Below are 16757 nucleotides of genomic sequence, written 5' to 3' on the forward strand. Positions count from 1 at the left end.
TAAAACAACGAAAAAACAGAAATTCGAAACCCTAAAACAGCAGACAAAACCCTAAACCAGCAGGTCGAAACCCTAAAACAGCGAAAAAAACAGAAATTCAAAACCCTAAAACAGCTGGCAAAACCCTAAACACACACACACACACACACACAGAGAGAGAGAGAGAGAGAGAGAGAGAGAGAGAGAGATTTAACGTCTATATGAGGCAGAAGTCGGCCTATGAGACAAATCAAGTATACATGTGTGTATGTCCTCCATCTATCAGAAACGACAAGCAGTGGTACTAGTAATCTTTACCATTTGCATACATTCACACCAGTAATTGAGCAAAGTGACAGCACTTGATCAACTTGCCAATACCTAATCAAGAAAAACAGACGCTCTTACAGCAATCAACTGCAATATGTAAAAAAAAAAAGATGCTAAACTGCAAACCTGATGGATAATAACCTTAGCATATTCCTATATATTTATTAACAGTCTATCTAAGCAAAGAATTGTTAGGTCCAGTAAAGAGGTACTATCACCCTGACAACAATACGATCTTTTAGGTGTACCTATACTGCTCTGTGATCATGTTTAAGAGCCACACACTCCAGAATACACATGCACACCCATGATTTCTCTAAAAATAAGGGTAGGGAAACCTCATGAATCCATGCGTACATGTGCACACACAGACACATATATGAATCCACTAAAGCCAAAATTCGCCCCCCCAAACAAAGCGTGAGTATAGATTACTAGTGAGTTTAGACAATATAGCCATAACCTCCATCACGCAAAGTATTTACTAAATGTTACAACATCCCCAATAACATCACCATTGCTTAACATTAGGTGTAGACCTATATACCGATGAATACCCCAAGCATGCACGAACACACATGAGCGTATTCAAAGGTCTGTATACTAAGTTAATCACCAATGGCATGACTCCAGACATGCGGCAGACTCAGCATGATGAAGCCTATCCTTGAGTAAAACAACACAGGGTATAAACTCTGCTGATGAGACCAATATAATACATAGAAAGAACTAATTGAAATGGCACAAATGCAACATGCTGCCTCTTTTTGGTTAACCCTGTGCTGAAATTTGTAAAAATCAGTCTCCATCTTACTTTTCCTTGTAACTCAATCCTAAACCATTCTTGTTTTTGGACAAACACACGCCAAAGTCAGGAGAGAGACAAGCTCCAAACGAAAAAGACGCGCTCGCTGCTGCTGTCCCCCCTCACTGCGCCATCGCTCACCCCCCCCCCCCCCCCCCCCCCTAAGCGCTGCCCGCCAGCCCCCGCTGCCCAGCCTGCCCCCGCTGCCCTGCCTCCCTCGCTACCCCCGCCCGCCACTGCCGCCCACGCCCACCACTGCCGCCCTTGCTGCCCTGCCTGCCCACCGCTGCCGCCCACGCACACCAGTTCCGCCCCTGCCTCCCCAGCCGTCCCCACCCGCTGCTGCAAACGCTCCCACCTTAGCCGCCCCTGCCCGCCGCCCGCCCTATTTCATCCCGACAATTCCCTGCAAGGCGGGTCCTTCAGCACCGGTCTCCTCTGGGGCAGTGTTCTGCGCGCCTATTTGTAGAGTCCTCCCGCCGCCTTCTTCTCATGCCACAGCAGTAGACATAGATGGAGGCTCCAGCTTCGCCACAGAGGGACTCGCCCGAAGCTCCCTCGCCCGACCCCACTGAGCCCACCATTCGACTTGCTCTCTCGCCGACAGAGCAAGCGAGCCTTGCCGCAGAGGTAGAGCGATTGTAGGCTACTTCGGTCATCTGCAAGATTCTCGGCACCCGACCTAGCAAAGGAGAGCTGCGTGACCTTCTCCAGGCCCGCCTTCTCGTAGAGGTGGGCAAGATCTTGGATGTCCAGATCGAGTTTGAGACCTCCGAGATGGCGTCCAAGGTCATAGCCATGAGTCCACTGACCATCCGAGCAGCACGTGCCCACTTTCGACAGAGGAGACATGGTTTTGACCCGGCTTCGGATGTTCTAGTAGAGGAGGCAGACATCCCCTTCTCGGTCTGCTTTCCGGGTTTACGGAGAGAGTACTTACTACTTCTTTCCAAGATCGGCTCAGCCATTGGGACTTTCCTGGAGACACCTCGTACGGCAGCATCAGTAGCTGCCAAGGCGGCTAGCATCCCCTCAGTTCGAGTTTTGGTCAGAGACACCCCCGAAGGTTATCCTTTTGCGTCGGGTGAGTGGGGGTTGGTTTAGACAGAGTGTGGAGTGCTCGGGCCTCCCGAACCAGTGCTTCATTTGTCGCCAGATGGGCCATCTAGCGAAGGCCTGTCCACGGAGGAGGCCTCGACCTGCACCAAAGCCTCAGCCCCAACCCCAGCCCCAGCCTGCCAGGCTGGCCCACAGCCACAGACAGCGACACAGCGCACACATGCAGAGCCACCCTCCAAGCCTGGGGCTCCAACGGAGGAGGGGTGGCAGCAGACCCGTGGTAGACGACGATGGGGGCCACAACGTCAGCCTGGCACTCAGAGTGGCCCTCAGGCGCCTACACAGCAGCAGTGGGTTCCCATGGGGAACCGCTTTGGTTCTCTTGAGCAGGAGGAGGTCCCTGCTCTAGCCCCCACCCCCAACTTCACCCTCAACAGCCCCTCCCCCCCCAGAGTTCCCCCCCTCTCATCCTCCCCCCCGCCTTCTCCTCCCGTCGCCTCTCCACCTCGCCCCTCTACCTCTGTCGCCCCCTCCCGCCCCTCTTCTCCACCACTTCCCCCAGCTCCTCCCCCCCCCCCCCCCCCCCCCCTCCTACTCCAGTTCCACAGTCGACCCAGGGGGCAGGGCCTTCTCCAGCGGCTAGGAGATCTCTTGGAAGAGCCTTTGCCACGAGTCGCCTAGCGAGAGAGGGTCAGCCATTCTTACTGCCCCCTCTGCACATACACACATCTCCCCTTGCAACTATCCCTCGTGGTCTGACGAGCATTGACATCCGACGCCGCTGGGATTTCCTCGACTACGGCTTCACTCATTTTCTCGGCGATCCCTCTACAGACCATGAGGGAGCCTGCTTCAGGATCCATGCTCTGTTCCTTGCGCTAGGGATACAGAGGCCTTGGACTCAACAATTGGTTTCTCCTTCCCCCGCTGCGGCAGGGCCGAGACAGAGTGGACCCTCGACTAAGTGTCGGGATGGTTGCATACACAGGTCCTAGAGTTCTCTCACCACATGGGAGAACGTGGAGTTACAGACATGCTGCAGACTTTGTGGCCATTGGCCAAGTTTGCGCTGACATTCCCAGACTCAGCAGGATATAGGCACATTGTGGTGTACTTCTTTGCTGATACGCAGAGTTTGCCATGCTATGTATACATTCATGAGGACTCCTAGACAGAGGAGGTTGCTTTACGCACGGCTCGCTCTGCTTGGGCTTGGGCTAGGCACTCACTGCAGTCACGCCTATCTAGAGGACGCTCGGATGCGGATTACTCCCCATCCAAGCCAGCCTCGAAGATAGCCCATCTAGCTGCTGCGGCGGCATCTGTTCTCTCTCGCTCCTCATGAGGATCGTCTCATGGACCGCGCAGGGACTAGGTGAGCCGCAATTTCAACGTCACCGGTGCATATTGTGTCAGGAGCTTCAGTGTTGCCTTGTGGGAGGAGAGATTGATCTCCTTATGCTTCAGGAGCACCATCTGTGTGATAGCCGCATTCGGCGATGTGGTCAACTTTTGCGTGGACGATATGATACCTTTTGGTCAGCTGCTTTTGGACCTGGAGGCATCCAGGGTCGGGTATGTATGACTATTGCGGACTCATTGCAGCAGGCCATTGTGGGCAGAGGGATTCTTGTGCCTCGCACGGCTCAGTGGATTACTATGCAAGATTAAGGTGGCCTTGTGGGCTTCCTGAACATCTATGCGCCCAATGTGGCGAGTGTTCGTGCAGAGTTTTGGTCACAGATTGTTGAGTCTCTGCCGCAGGCAGATCATTGGTGCATAAGAGGGGACTTCAACATGTTGGAGGACCCTTCTGACAGGATTGGTGGCAGCCATGCTACTGTGCATGGAGTCGAGTTGGCAGCTTGGGAGAGGTTGTGTATGACTTTGAGGGTCTCAGATACATGGCAGCACTCTGGTTTTGTGAGGCTCCCAGACAGTCTTGCCTTCTCTAGATCAGACCGCAGAGTGGGAGGAGTGAATCTATCGCGGATAGATCGCTTCTACACTAGTGACCACTTCAGTGACTTGGGAGGATCAGTGGGCATCCTGGCAGGGAATTCCTTCTCGGACCATGCACCAGTGATCCTAACAGTGGCAGAGAGGCACAGGAGTGGGAGCACGATGCTTCGCATCCCAGACAGGGTCTTGTTGGACTCAGCACTCAGAGAGAGGGTAGAGGCTCTCTGGACAGAGGGCATGGACAGCCAAGTTTCACCTACAGACAAAGTGGCCTCAGGCCTAGCTCAGCTTAGCCACTTTTTTCTTCAGGAGCCTCTGGCTCGCCGGGCTGTAGCGAGAGAGGCGGACCAACGTCTCAAACGAGGCATTGCTTCACTACAGAGGATGCAAGAGCAGCATCCAGACAGTCCTTGGTTGGAGGAGCAGTTACAGCAGGCTCGACAGGATCTTGCTAACACAGAGGAGAGGCGACATGAGTTTGCTTTCCACCGACAGGCATCTCAGTAGACTCAGGTGGGTGACAGAGTGACTGGTGCTTTCTTTGAGACAGTGGGACCTCGACACTCGCATGCCAAGGTCAGTCAGTTGAAGAGGCCTGATGGGTCAGTTGCTTGTGAGCCCGAGGATATGCGTGCAATTGCTACTGACTTCTACCGTGAGTTAATGTCTGCTGAGCCCCAATCAGAGCTGCAGGATGCATGCAGGGAGCAGGTTTGGGCACAGATGCCATGTCTTGTGACTGAGGAGATGCGTCAGAGGCTAGAGATGCCACTTCAGCTTGAGGAGCTCCACACGGCTCTTAGGACCCTCCCCCGTGGTAGCTATCCAGGTGAGGATGCGTTGACTCCCATCTTTTTCTTGGAGTACTCGAACCTGCTTGGCCCAGATCTCTCTAGTGCTTTTCAGTACGTTTTGCACACAGGAGTGATGCCTGACAGCATCAGTAAAGGCCTAATCTACCTCATTCCCAAAGAGGGTGGCTCCTTGGATGAGATTCGACAGTGGCGCCCCATCACCATCCTCAACTCAGCCTACAAAGTTCTTGCCAAGGCTCTGAGTTTGAGGATTCAGCCACTTTTAGAGAGCCTTATACATGGGACTCAAACAGGTTTTGTCAAGGAATGCAGTATCCTTGACAACATCTTTACTTTTTGGGAGGCTTCTGCCCTGGCACGGCTCCGTGGTGAGGACCTCGTGATTCTTCTTCTCGATTTTGAGAAGGCATACGACAGAGTTGACTGGGACTTTCTAGAGGACACTCTACGCAGGTTGGGCTTCTCAGATGCTTGGATCAGAGGGGTGTCAGCCTTGTACAGACAGGCTCACAGTTAGGTACTTTTGGCAGGAGGTAGAGGTGAGCGCTCCATGCTTACACGCTTGGTTAGACAGGGCTGTCCTCTTGCCCCCTTTCTCTTTCTGTTCTATGCGGAGGCGATGAGCAGATTTTTGGTGTCACAAAAGGTTGGTCTACGGTGCTTAGCACTCCCTATTCGGGGAGATGAGCTACTGGATGCTGAGTTTGCCGATGACTCAGCCTTGTACTTAGATGGCGAGGAGGCCAATCTTCACAAATGTGAGCAGGCTTTGGAGACCTTCTGTTGTGCATCAGGCGCACTCATCAACTGGAGAAAGACAGTGGCTTTCTCGGTTGGTAGTGCTCCTGTGCCAGATTGGATGCCAGGAGATGGTTTCAGATGGATTCCCCCAGGGACTGCAGTTCGGTACTTGGGTTGTTAGGTTGGTTTGGACTTGTCTCCCGAGCAGCAAATTGCTCCCCTTCTCCTGTCTATCAGGAGATAGTTGTTACATTGGAGCTCAGCACGACTTTCTCTGGCTGGCAGAGTAGTAGTTGCCAACCATGTGTTGTTGGCGACTATGTGGTACATCACTTCCTACCGGATCTTCTCGAGTTCTTGTATCAGCCACGTAGAGAGGCTGATCAGGAACTTCCTTTGGTCAGGACGTCACACTCGGATAGCCCGAGCCAAGGTGGTTTGGCAGGTCATCACACTTCCTTGTTCTCAGGGAGGGCTTGGGATCATAGATCCAGCACAACAGAGCAAAGCCCTTCTTGGGAAGTTCATAGTCAGAGGACTTCTTCCAGGTGAGGAGCCCTAGAAGGAGTTCTTGCTGCAGAGGCTTCCTGCCAGGGTGCCTCAGTCAGGAGGCCCTTGGCAACCTTCGACCAGATGGATCTTTACAGAAATGCGCAGAGTTGGTTTGAGCAGGAGACTGCAGGACCGCTTCGCTGTGAGTTTTCTTCGATCTTGGGAGCTCGTACGGCGTGGCCTGGAGCAGATACGGCCGAGGTGCACAGAGGAGCGCCTACGGCAGCCCCTCGTCTGGAACCCCATGGTTAGCACTCAGAGAGGCCACTTGGTTGGTAGTCGGCCTCATGTTTCCTGGGGTCCCATGGCCGCAGGTCCAGCAAGCTCTCTGGGTGACTGGCTAGAGTTCACAAGTTTATCAGAGAAGGTGCAGGGGTTCAAGCTACCCACAGGGCATGAGAGGGGTGCAGAGCATGTGTCAGGACATCTCAGAGTCAGTTCCAGCTGAGTGGCTCACGCCTCTCGAGCCAGTAGCACCCCGGTGGATGGGAGGGAGCCTGCACACAACTGGAGGTTCTCATCTCAGTCAGGGCCTGCTCAGAGACAGTCCCAGCCCTGTTCTTCGAGCTTCAGGGTGGGGGACGACTACAGCGAGTTGCAGTAGAGGCCCCGCAGGTAGCAGAGTGCTGTTTTCAAAGGATCCGAGTAGTGGGCATCTGTGGGAGGACTTGCGTCATAGACCTTGACCCAACAGCTCTTGAGACTGGACACTGAAGGCTATGGGCTTGGGAGTGTTGTCCACTGGCACGAGTACAGTGGGATCCTGGTGAGTGGCTATGGAGGGACCCCTTCTCTTCTGCAGACCACCCAAGAGTCCCTTTCTTTCAGTACATTGTTCGGCTGGGACTCATGTACTAGCAGCACAGAGAGAGGCCCGTCCCGCTGCAGCACGTCATTGGCACGAGGAGGGTCTCACAGTCGAGTTCTTGGTAGCCTTTTGGGAGAGGTTGTGGGACTCCAGACAGCCGAGGCGCTTCACCCTGTTTCAGTGGCTGGTTGCACGCAGAGCTACAACAGTAGAGAGCTGGCTAGTGCATAGTGGTCTCTCGGCCGCATGTGCAGCCTGTGACCATTTGGTGGAGAGAGAGCGTCACTGTCTTTGGGACTGTCCCTCGGCCCAGCAGGTGTGGCTACGAGTTCTTCGACTAATGCCTACTCTTTCCACGGCTCGACAGTACACTTGGGAGGCAGCAGCTTGGTCCACTCTCACGGGCCCGGCACTTCAGTTTGAGCTATCTTCCACCAGCAGGATGATAGTGATGCAGGGGGGGCGACCTACACTCCAGCCTGCTACAGAGCTCACTCCACATGAGTGGTGCAGTGAGAGAGAAGAGTGTTGGGAGCTCATCAGTGGCCTGACACTTTGGTTCATTTGGCGGGCCCGCTGTTTCCGTATCTTTGAGGCTCGCCCTGTGCCACCAGCAGAGACTGTTCGTGACTTTTGGCTAGAGATGATTCATACTCTTAGAGGACAGCTTGAGGGACTACGGGGCAGCTCCGACCGCATGCAGGAGCGTCGCGAGGCTTTCCTTCGACTCTCGCGCCCTCGGCCTTTCTTCACTATTGTCCAGGGTGTGCTCAGATGGCACTACCGTCCAACTGTGTGGCTCTTCCCTCCTCCCATCTCTTGATTTAGCCTCATTGTATATAAGCTGTTTTTTTCATTGGGAGAGTCCCCCCATCATGTTTGTTGTAGCCCTCTCTTGCACAGGTGGTTGTAGCTCTCTGGGCAGTTTTCATTAACTAATAGAAGGATCTTTTTCTCGGAAAAAAAAACCATTCTTGTTTTTTTAGCTGTTAATCAAATGGTTACATATGTAATACGCATAACTCAAACACAAACGACGCAATTCCTTGCAAAACCAAATGTTTCCCGATGAATAAGAAGAACCACAAGCTAAGCATTAAGGAGACAAACATGAATAAAAGGAGGACTCTAAGAACACTTGTTGCTCGATAGCTATGGCCTAAGAATTATAATTCTTTATTACCTATCACAGTAGATGAATCCATTAGTGAGAGAATATTCCAGATGTGCCATTGAGAAGGATGATTAAACCATCATAGACGAAATATCCGTGAGACCAGTTTGGGGATTCATCTTGGCTGAAGCTAGCTAATGCTAACACCCCCCCCTGCGCCATCGCTCCCCCCCCCCCCCCCCCCCCCCCCGCCCTCTCTCGCTGCCCTCGCGCTGCCCCCTCTCCCGCCTGTCCTCGCGGGCGGCAGCCCCCCACCCCCCCCCCCCCCCCTCCTACTGCGCGCTGCATTTCCTACACGCTGCCCTCTCGCCCCGCCATCCCCCCGCCCGCTGCCTCTTGAGTTGCGGCCCCCCTGCCCGCCTTATCCGCTTCCCCCCCCCACCCCTCCCCGCCTTCCTCTTTCCCGAAGTCTCCCTGCAATTGGCTCTGGCGGCATTGTTCTTTGGACAGTGCTCGGCGCGCTCGGTTGCAGAGGTTTTTTCTTCGTCCGCTTCTTCGCCACAGCAGTAGACACAGATGGAGGCTCCAGCTCCGCCACAAAGGGACTCGTCCGAAGCCCCCTCGCCCGGCCCCGCTGAGCCCACCATTCGACTTGCTCTTTCACCGACAGAGCAAGCGAGCCTTGCCGCAGAGGTAGAGCGCTTGCAGGCGACTTCTGTCATCTACAAGATTCTCGGCTCCCGACCTAGCAGAGGAGAGCTGCATGACCTTCTCCAGGCCCGCCTTCTCGCAGAGGTGGGCAAGATCTTGGACGTACAGAGACTCGGACGAGGTTACTATCAGATCAAGTTTGAGACCTCCGAGATGGCATCCACGGTCATCGCCATGAGTCCACTGACCATCCGAGCAGCACGAGCCGACTTTCGACAGTGGAGACATGGTTTCGACCCTACGTTGGATGTTCTAGTAGAGGACGCAGACATCCCCATCTTCGTCTGCTTTCTGGGTTTGCGGAGGGAGTACTTACCACTTTTGTCCAGGATGGGCTCAGTCATTGGGACTGTCCTAGAGACACCTCGCACAGCAGCCTCAGTACCTGCCAAGGCGGCTGGCATTCCCTCAGTTCGCGTTTTGGTCAGAGACACTCACACGCTCCCAAAGGTCATTCTTCTGCCTCGAGTGAGTAGGGGTTGGTTTAGACAGAATGTGGAGTATTCGGGTCTCCCGAACCAGTGCTTCATTTGTCGACAGATGGGCCATCTTGCGAAGGCCTATCCACAGAGGAGGCCTCGACCTACACCACAGACTCAGCCCCAGCCTGTAAGGGCTGGCCAGCAGCCATAGACAGAGACACAGCGCACACATGCAGAGCCACCCTCTGAGCCTAGGGCTCCAGCGGAGGAGGGATGGCAGCAGGCCCGTGGTAAACGACGGCAAGGGCCACAGCGACACCCTGGCACTCAGAGTGGTCCTCAAGCGCCTACCCAAAAACAGTGAGTTCCCACGAAGAACCGGTTCAGTCCTCTTGAGCAGGATGAGGTCCCTACTCCAGCCCCCACCCCAGCCTCACCCTCGAGAGCCCCTCCCCCCCGGAGTTCCCCCCCTCCTCATCATTCTCCCGCCTCCTGCTCCCGCTACCTCTTCTCTCCCTCTCTCTACCTTTGCCGCTCCACCCCGCCCCTCTTCTCCACCGCTCCCCCTTGCTCCTACTCCCCCCCGTCCCGCTTGAGTTCCACAGTCAACCGAGGGGGCAAGGCCCTCTCAGGCTGCTACGAGATCTCTTGGCAGCGCCTTTGCCACGAGTCGCCTGGTGAGAGAGGGACAGCCTTTCTTGCAACCCACTCTACAGGTACAGACGTCTCCCCTTGCAACAACCCCTCGTGGTCTAACGAGCATCACCATCCGGTGCCGATGGGACTTCTTCGACTACGACTTTACTCGTTTTCTCGGCGACCCCTCAGCAGACCATGAGGCAGCCTGCTTCAGGGTCCATGTTCTGTCTTGCAGCTAGGGGGACAGAGGACTTGGACTCAGCAGTTGGCTTCTCCTTTCCCCTTTGCGGCAGGGACCAGACTGAGTGGACTCTCGACTCAGTGTTGGGATGGTTGCACACAGAGGTCCTAGAGTTCTCTCACCACATGGGAGAACTAGGAGTTACAGGCATGCTTCAGACTTTGTGGCCATTCGCCAAGTTTGCAGTGACACCTTCAGATACAGCAGGATGTAGACACATTGTGATTTACTTCTTTGCCGATACACAGTGCTTGCCATGCTATGTACACATTCATGAGGACTCCTGGACAGAGGAGGTTGCTTTGCATACGGCTCGCTCTGCTTGGGCTTGGGCCAAGGCACTCGTTGGAGTCACGTCTATCTAGAGGACGCTCGGATGCGGATTACTCCCCATCCAAGCCAGCCTCAAAGATAGCCCGTTTAGCTGCTTTCTGCAACAGCATCTGTTCTTTCTCTCTCCCCATGAGGATCGTCTCATGGAACGTGTAGGGACTTGGTGGGCCCCAGTTTCAGCGCCAGCGGGGCCGCGACTGCATCAGGACCTTCAGCGCTGCCTTGTGGGAAGAGAGATTGGTCTCCTTATGCTTCAGGAGCACCATCTGTGTGAGAGCCGCATTAGACGTTGTGGTCAGCTCTTGCGTGGATGATATGATACTTTTTGGTCACCTGCTTTTGGACCTGGAGGCATTCAGGGTTAGGGATGTATGACTATTGCAGACTCTTTGCAGCAGGCCATTGTGGGCAGAGGGATTATTGTGCCACGCAGGGCTCAGTGGATTACTATACAGGTTCAGGGTTGCCTTGTGGGCTTCCTGAACATCTATACGCCCAATGTGGCGAGTGCTCGAGCAGAGTTTTAGTCACAGATAGTTGAGTCTCTGCCTCTGGCAGAACACTGGTGTATAGGGGGGGACTTCAACATGTTGGAGGACCCTTCTGACAGGATTGGTGGTAGCCATGCTACTGTGCATGGGGTTGAGCTGGCAGCTTGGGAGAGGTTTTGTATGACTCTGAGGGTCTCGAATGTTTGGCAGCACTCTAGTTTTTTGAGGCCCCCAGACAGCCTTGTCTTCTCTCGTTCGGACCGCAGAGTAGGAGTGAATCTATTGCGGATAGATCGCTTCTACAATAGTGACCATTTCAATGACTTGGGAGGGACAGTTGACATTCTGTCAGGGACGTCCTTCTCGGACCATGCACCAGCGATCCTCACAGTGGCAGATAGGAAGAGGAGAGGGAGCACGATGCTTCGTATCCTACAGAGGGTCTTGTTGGACTCTGCACTCAGAGAGCGAGTAGAGGCTCTCTGGACAGAGAGCTTGGACAGGCAGGATTCTCCTGCTGACAGAGTGGCCTCAAGACTCGGTCAGATTAGCCGTTTCTTTCTTCCACCGATAGGCATCTCAAAGGATACAGGTGGGCGACAAAGTGACTGGTGCTTTCTTTGAGGCAGTGGGACCTCGGCATTCGCATGCGAAGGTTAGTCAGTTGCGTAGGCCCGATGCGTCAGTTGCCTCTGAGCCCGAGGATATGCGTGCAGTTGTTACTGTCTGCAGTGCCTCAGTCAAAGCATCAGGAAGAATACAGGGAGCAGGTTTGGGCACAGATGCCTTGTCTTGTGACTGAGGAGATGCTCAGAGGCTTGAGCTGCCACTTCTGCTTGAGGAGCTGCACACTGCTCTTAGGGCCCTCCCCCGTGGTAGCTGTCCAGGTGAGGATGGGCTAACTCCCAGTTTTTTCTTGGAGTATTGGGACCTGCTTGGCCCAGATCTCTGTAGTGCTTTTCAATACATTTTGCACACAGGAGTGATGCCTGACAGCATGAGTGAGGGCTTGATCTACCTCCTTCCCAAGGAGGGTGGCTCCTTGGATGAGATTCGATAGTGCACCCCATCACCATCCTCAACTCAGCCTACAAAATTCTTGCCAAGGCTCTGAGTTTGAGGATTCAGCCACTTCTAGAGAGATTTATACATGGGACTCAGACAGGTTTTGTCAAGGAACGCAGTATCCTTGACAACATCGCACGGCTCCGTGGTGAGGACCTAGTGATTCTTCTTCTCGATTTTGAGAAGGCATACGACAGAGTTGACTAGGACTTTCTAGAGGGCACTCTACGCAGGATGGGCTTCTCAGATGCTTGGATCATAGGGATGTCAGCTTTGTACAAACAGGCTCACAGTCAAGTACTTTTGGCAGGAGGTAAAGGTGATCGCATCATGCTCGTACGTTCGGTCAGACAGGGCTATCCTCTTGCCCCCTTCCTCTTTCTGTTCTATGCGGAGGCGATGAGCAGGTTTTTGGTGTCGCAGCAGGTTAGTCTACGGGGCTTAGCACTCCCTATTCGGGGAGATGAGCTACTCGACGCTGAGTTTGCCGACGACTCAACCTTGTATTTAGATGGCCATGAGGCCAACCTTCACAGGTGTGAGCAGGCTCTCGCGACCTTTTGTTGTGCATCGGACGCACTCATCAACTGGAGAAACACAGTGGCTTTCTCGGTTGGTAGTGCTCCTGTGCCCGATTGGATGCCAAGAGAGGGTTTCAGGTGGATTCCTCGAGGGACTGCACTTCGGTACTTGGGTTGTCAGGTTGGTTTGGACTTGTCTCCCGAGCAGCAAATTGCTCCCCTCCTCCTGTCTATCAGGAGGAAGTTGTTACACTAGAGCTCAGCACGACTTTCTTTGGCTTGGCAAAGTAGTAGTGGCCAGCCAGGTGATGTTTGCGACTATGTGGTACATCACTTCTTGCTGGATCTTCTCGAGTTCTTGTATGAGCGAGGTAGAGACGCTGATCAGGAACTTCCTTTGGTCAGGACATCACACTCAGATAGCCCGAGCCAAAGTGGCTTGGCAGGTCATCACTCTTCCTTGTTCACAGGGAGGGCTTGGGATCATTGACCCAGCACAACAGAGAAGAGCCCTTCTTGGGAAGTTCATAGTCAGAGGACTTCTTCTAGGTGAGGAGCCCTCGAAGGAGTTCTTGCTACAGCGGCTTCGTGCTAGGGTGCCTCAGGCTGGAGGCCCCTGGCGACCTTCGACCATATGGATCTTCACAGAGTTGCGCAGAGTTGGTTTGAGCAGGAGACTGGAGGACCGCTTCGTTGTGAGTTTGCTTCGATCTTGGGAGCTCTTGCGGCAAGGCCAGGAGCAGAGACAATCTACTTGCATGGAGGAGCGCCTACGGTAGCCCCTTGTCTGGAACCCCATGGTTAGTACTCAGAGAGGCCACTTGGTTGGTAGTCGGCCTCATGTTTCCTAGGGTCCCATGGCAGTGGGTCCAGCGCGCTCTTTAGGTGACTGGTTAGAGTTCACAGGCTTGTCAGAGGAGGTGCACGGTTTCCAGCTACAGGGCATGAGAGGGTGCAGAGCATGTGCCAGGACATCTCAGAGGCAGTTCCAACTAAGTGGCTCACGCCTCTCGAGCCAGTAGCACCCAGGTGGATGGGAGCCTTCACACGACTAGAGGTTCTCATCTCAGTCAAGGCCTGTTTAGAGACTGTTCCATCCCTTTTCTTCGAGCTTCAGGGTGGGGGACGCTTACAGCGAGTTGCAATAGAGGCCCCGCAAGTAGCAGAGTGCTGTTTTCAGAGGATCTGAGTAGTGGGCATCAGTGGGAGGACCTGTGTCATCGATCATGACCCAGCAGCTCTTGAGATTGGACACTGGAGGCTGTGGACTTGAGAGTGCTGTCCACTGGCACGAGTACACTGGGATCCTAGTGAGTGGCTCTAGAGGTACCCTTTCTCTTCTCTAGACCACCCAGGCGTCCCGTTCTTTCAGTACACTGTTCGACTGGGACGTCATATACTAGCAGCACGGAGAGAGGCCCGCCCCGCTCCAGCACCTCATTGGCAGGAGGAGGGTCTCACAGCTGTGTTCTTGGCAGCCTTCTGGGAGAGGTTGTGGGACTCCAGACAACCGAGGCGAGTCACCTTGTTTCAGTGCTGGTCGCACACAGAGCTACAGCAGTTGGGAGCTGGCTAGTGCATAGTGGTCTCTCGGCCGCATATGCAGCTTCCAACCATCTTGTGGAGAGCCAGCGTCACTCTCTTTGGGATTGTCCTTAGGCACAGCAGGTGTGGCTTCGAGTTCTTCGGCTGATGCCTGCTCTCTCCACGGCTCGACAGTACACTTGGGGAGAAACGGCTTGGTCCACCCACACGGGCCCGGCACTTCAGTTTGAGCTATCTTCCACCAACAGGATGATAATAATGCAGGAGGGGCAACCTACACTCCAGCCTGCCACAGAGCTTACTCCACAGGAGTGGTGCAGTGAGAGAGAGGAGTGTTGGGAGCTCATCAGTGGCCTGACCCTCTAGTTCACCTGGCAGGCCCGTTGCTTCCGCATCTTTGAGGCTCACCCTGTGCCACTGGCAGAGACTGTTCGCGATTTTTGGCTAGAGCTGATCCACACTCTCAGAGGAGAGCTCGAGGGACTACAGGGCAGCTCCGACCGCATGCGGGAGCGCAGAGAGGCTTTCCTTCGACTCTGGCGTCCTGGGCCTTTCTACACCATGGTCCAGGGTGTACTCCGATGGCACTACCGACCACCTGTGTGGCTTTTCCCTCCCCCCATTTCTTGATTTAGCCCCATTGTACATATGCTGGTTTTTTCATTGGGAGAGTCTCCCACCATGGTTGTTGTAGCCCTCTCTTGAAGAGGTGGTTGTAGCCCTATGGGCAGTTTCAGTAACTAATAGAAGGATCTTTTTCTCGGAAAAAGAAAAAATATATCCGTGAGACCATCTTAAAGCATATGTTTGTGGTGCATCATCCCAAAAAGATGTCTAGAGTACTGTGATAGACTTCTTGAATACCCAAAATGGGCTACCATTAATGCATCAAATCCATTAGGTGACACAGAGCATGAAGAAGTGGTATCCAATCATCAAAATGCGTCATGGGATGGGTGACTTTGAGCCATCACTAAGGCAATGATTCCACAAGTTTGGAGAGATACTATAGTATGAATATTTCTGGTGCATCTCAGGGTGAGTGTAAGGGTTCTAAGGTGGGAATCTTTTAAGAGCATAGCTTATAAGAGAGCTACGTAAGAGTTGCGTACTAGGGCAGGCACATAAATGAAGTTAGATTCTCATAAGCTTTCCCAAAAAGCTGCTACTATTGGAAAAAGCAAATGCTTTTTGAAAGAAGCACGTGCTTTTCTTTTGAGATATAATCATGGCATCCAATCTTTCTCTAAAACTGCATCCACAAATGACAAGGCAAGTGAGTTTGGGCATAACTGCATTCAATTGACCTTTGATTGAGTTTTTCAGCCCAACTCATCAAGTTTTGAATACTTTTACAAATTGGGCCCCTTCTGAAAAAGCAAGTCTCTCTCTCTTTACAGGCAATCTCCCTCTTTGTGGCACAAAAACAACTTGCTTGGAGACTCCACAAGGAAGACAGGCGATCCTAGAGCATCTTGACCTGGTGACATCGTGTTTTATCCCCCTTTCAAAGCCAACAAAAGAGTCAAAAGCTTTGTCAGTACAGCGGTTTAAAACTTACACTTATGGCTCCTTGCTTGCTCTCTACTTCTATCAATCTTCATCCATACTCTCTCATCTTCTCTAGATTGCTTATTTATCTACACATAATCTTATTTCTTCTTGTAAAGCTGAACCAAACGAGTTTTCTTCTACGGAGGATCCAATCCATTTTGCAACACACATGGTTCTCATGGAAAATGCAACAAAGACAACACCCCTTCGACTGTTAGTCTACGGGGAGATGAAGAAAAGCCAAATCCCAACGGGGGAACAAAAAAAACCAACCGAAATTTCAAACAGAAGTAAGCCTTTTTCTGAGGAGTCGGGAGATTTTGGCAAATTTCAAGAAGGGAATCTCGGCAGAGCGGAGTACAAACATCAATTGCAGGTTGACACGTGCATGAAAAGATTGACCAAGTACGCCAAGGACATGAAATATGTGAATCACCTGAACAATTACCGGCCGTTCATTCACCTCTCAAGTAGCTAATGAAGCAGAAAGCAAAGCCAAGTGCACAAAAGCAGAAACTGTACTCGCCGAAAGAGTTTGACGAAGCTCTTGAAAAAAAGACAAACTAGTTGATGAAAAGCATAAAGCACTCTTGAAAGAAAAGAAAATCAGTAAATTGCACTAGTTATTTGGGCCGCAAATCAACTTTTAAGGTAACTAGGAGATTCAAGAAGCTTGTTCATTTCAAGGATAACCTACATTTTTCTTGGTCTTCAAAGAATTCCTACAGTTCGTCTTCCTCTAGTTCCAGCAAGATGAGAACAAGCGGAAGAAGCGAAGAAAAAAGCAAGAAAAGCAGATCCAAAAAAAATCCAGAAAGCACAAAAAGCAATCTAGCAATTCACAGGAGACCTCGTCCTCTTTTGACAGTTCACACAGTGAGAAAAAGAGCAAGATGACCAAGGAGTTCAAGAATGGGCGTCGAGCAATTGCAATTTGACAACGTCTTTTTGGGAGGATGTTTCTCGGAAGCCTTCAAGGTACGAAGGGCGGCATCTTATCTGAAAGGTAACACCTAGACATAGTGGTCTACTCTACTTTTGCAAAGAGAAGAATCTAGGAAGTGGATAAA

At 52.7% G+C, this 16757-nt stretch overlaps 1 protein-coding gene across 1 annotated transcript in view; it reads right to left on the bottom strand.

The window, feature by feature from the left end:
* Positions 1–16757, bottom strand: part of LOC147448111 (uncharacterized) — a 172666-nt gene that overhangs the window by 87013 nt on the left and 68896 nt on the right. The window contains exon 2 of the mRNA XM_086524493.1: positions 298–360. Within this exon, the coding sequence (XP_086380619.1) occupies positions 298–306 (9 nt within the window). The 5' untranslated portion in view covers positions 307–360. The remainder of the gene's footprint in view (positions 1–297; positions 361–16757) is intronic.

This window comes from Adiantum capillus-veneris, chromosome 11 (genome assembly GCF_014529385.1).
Source record: "Adiantum capillus-veneris isolate H3 chromosome 11, ASM1452938v2, whole genome shotgun sequence".
Classification (NCBI taxonomy): Eukaryota; Viridiplantae; Streptophyta; class Polypodiopsida; order Polypodiales; family Pteridaceae; genus Adiantum; species Adiantum capillus-veneris.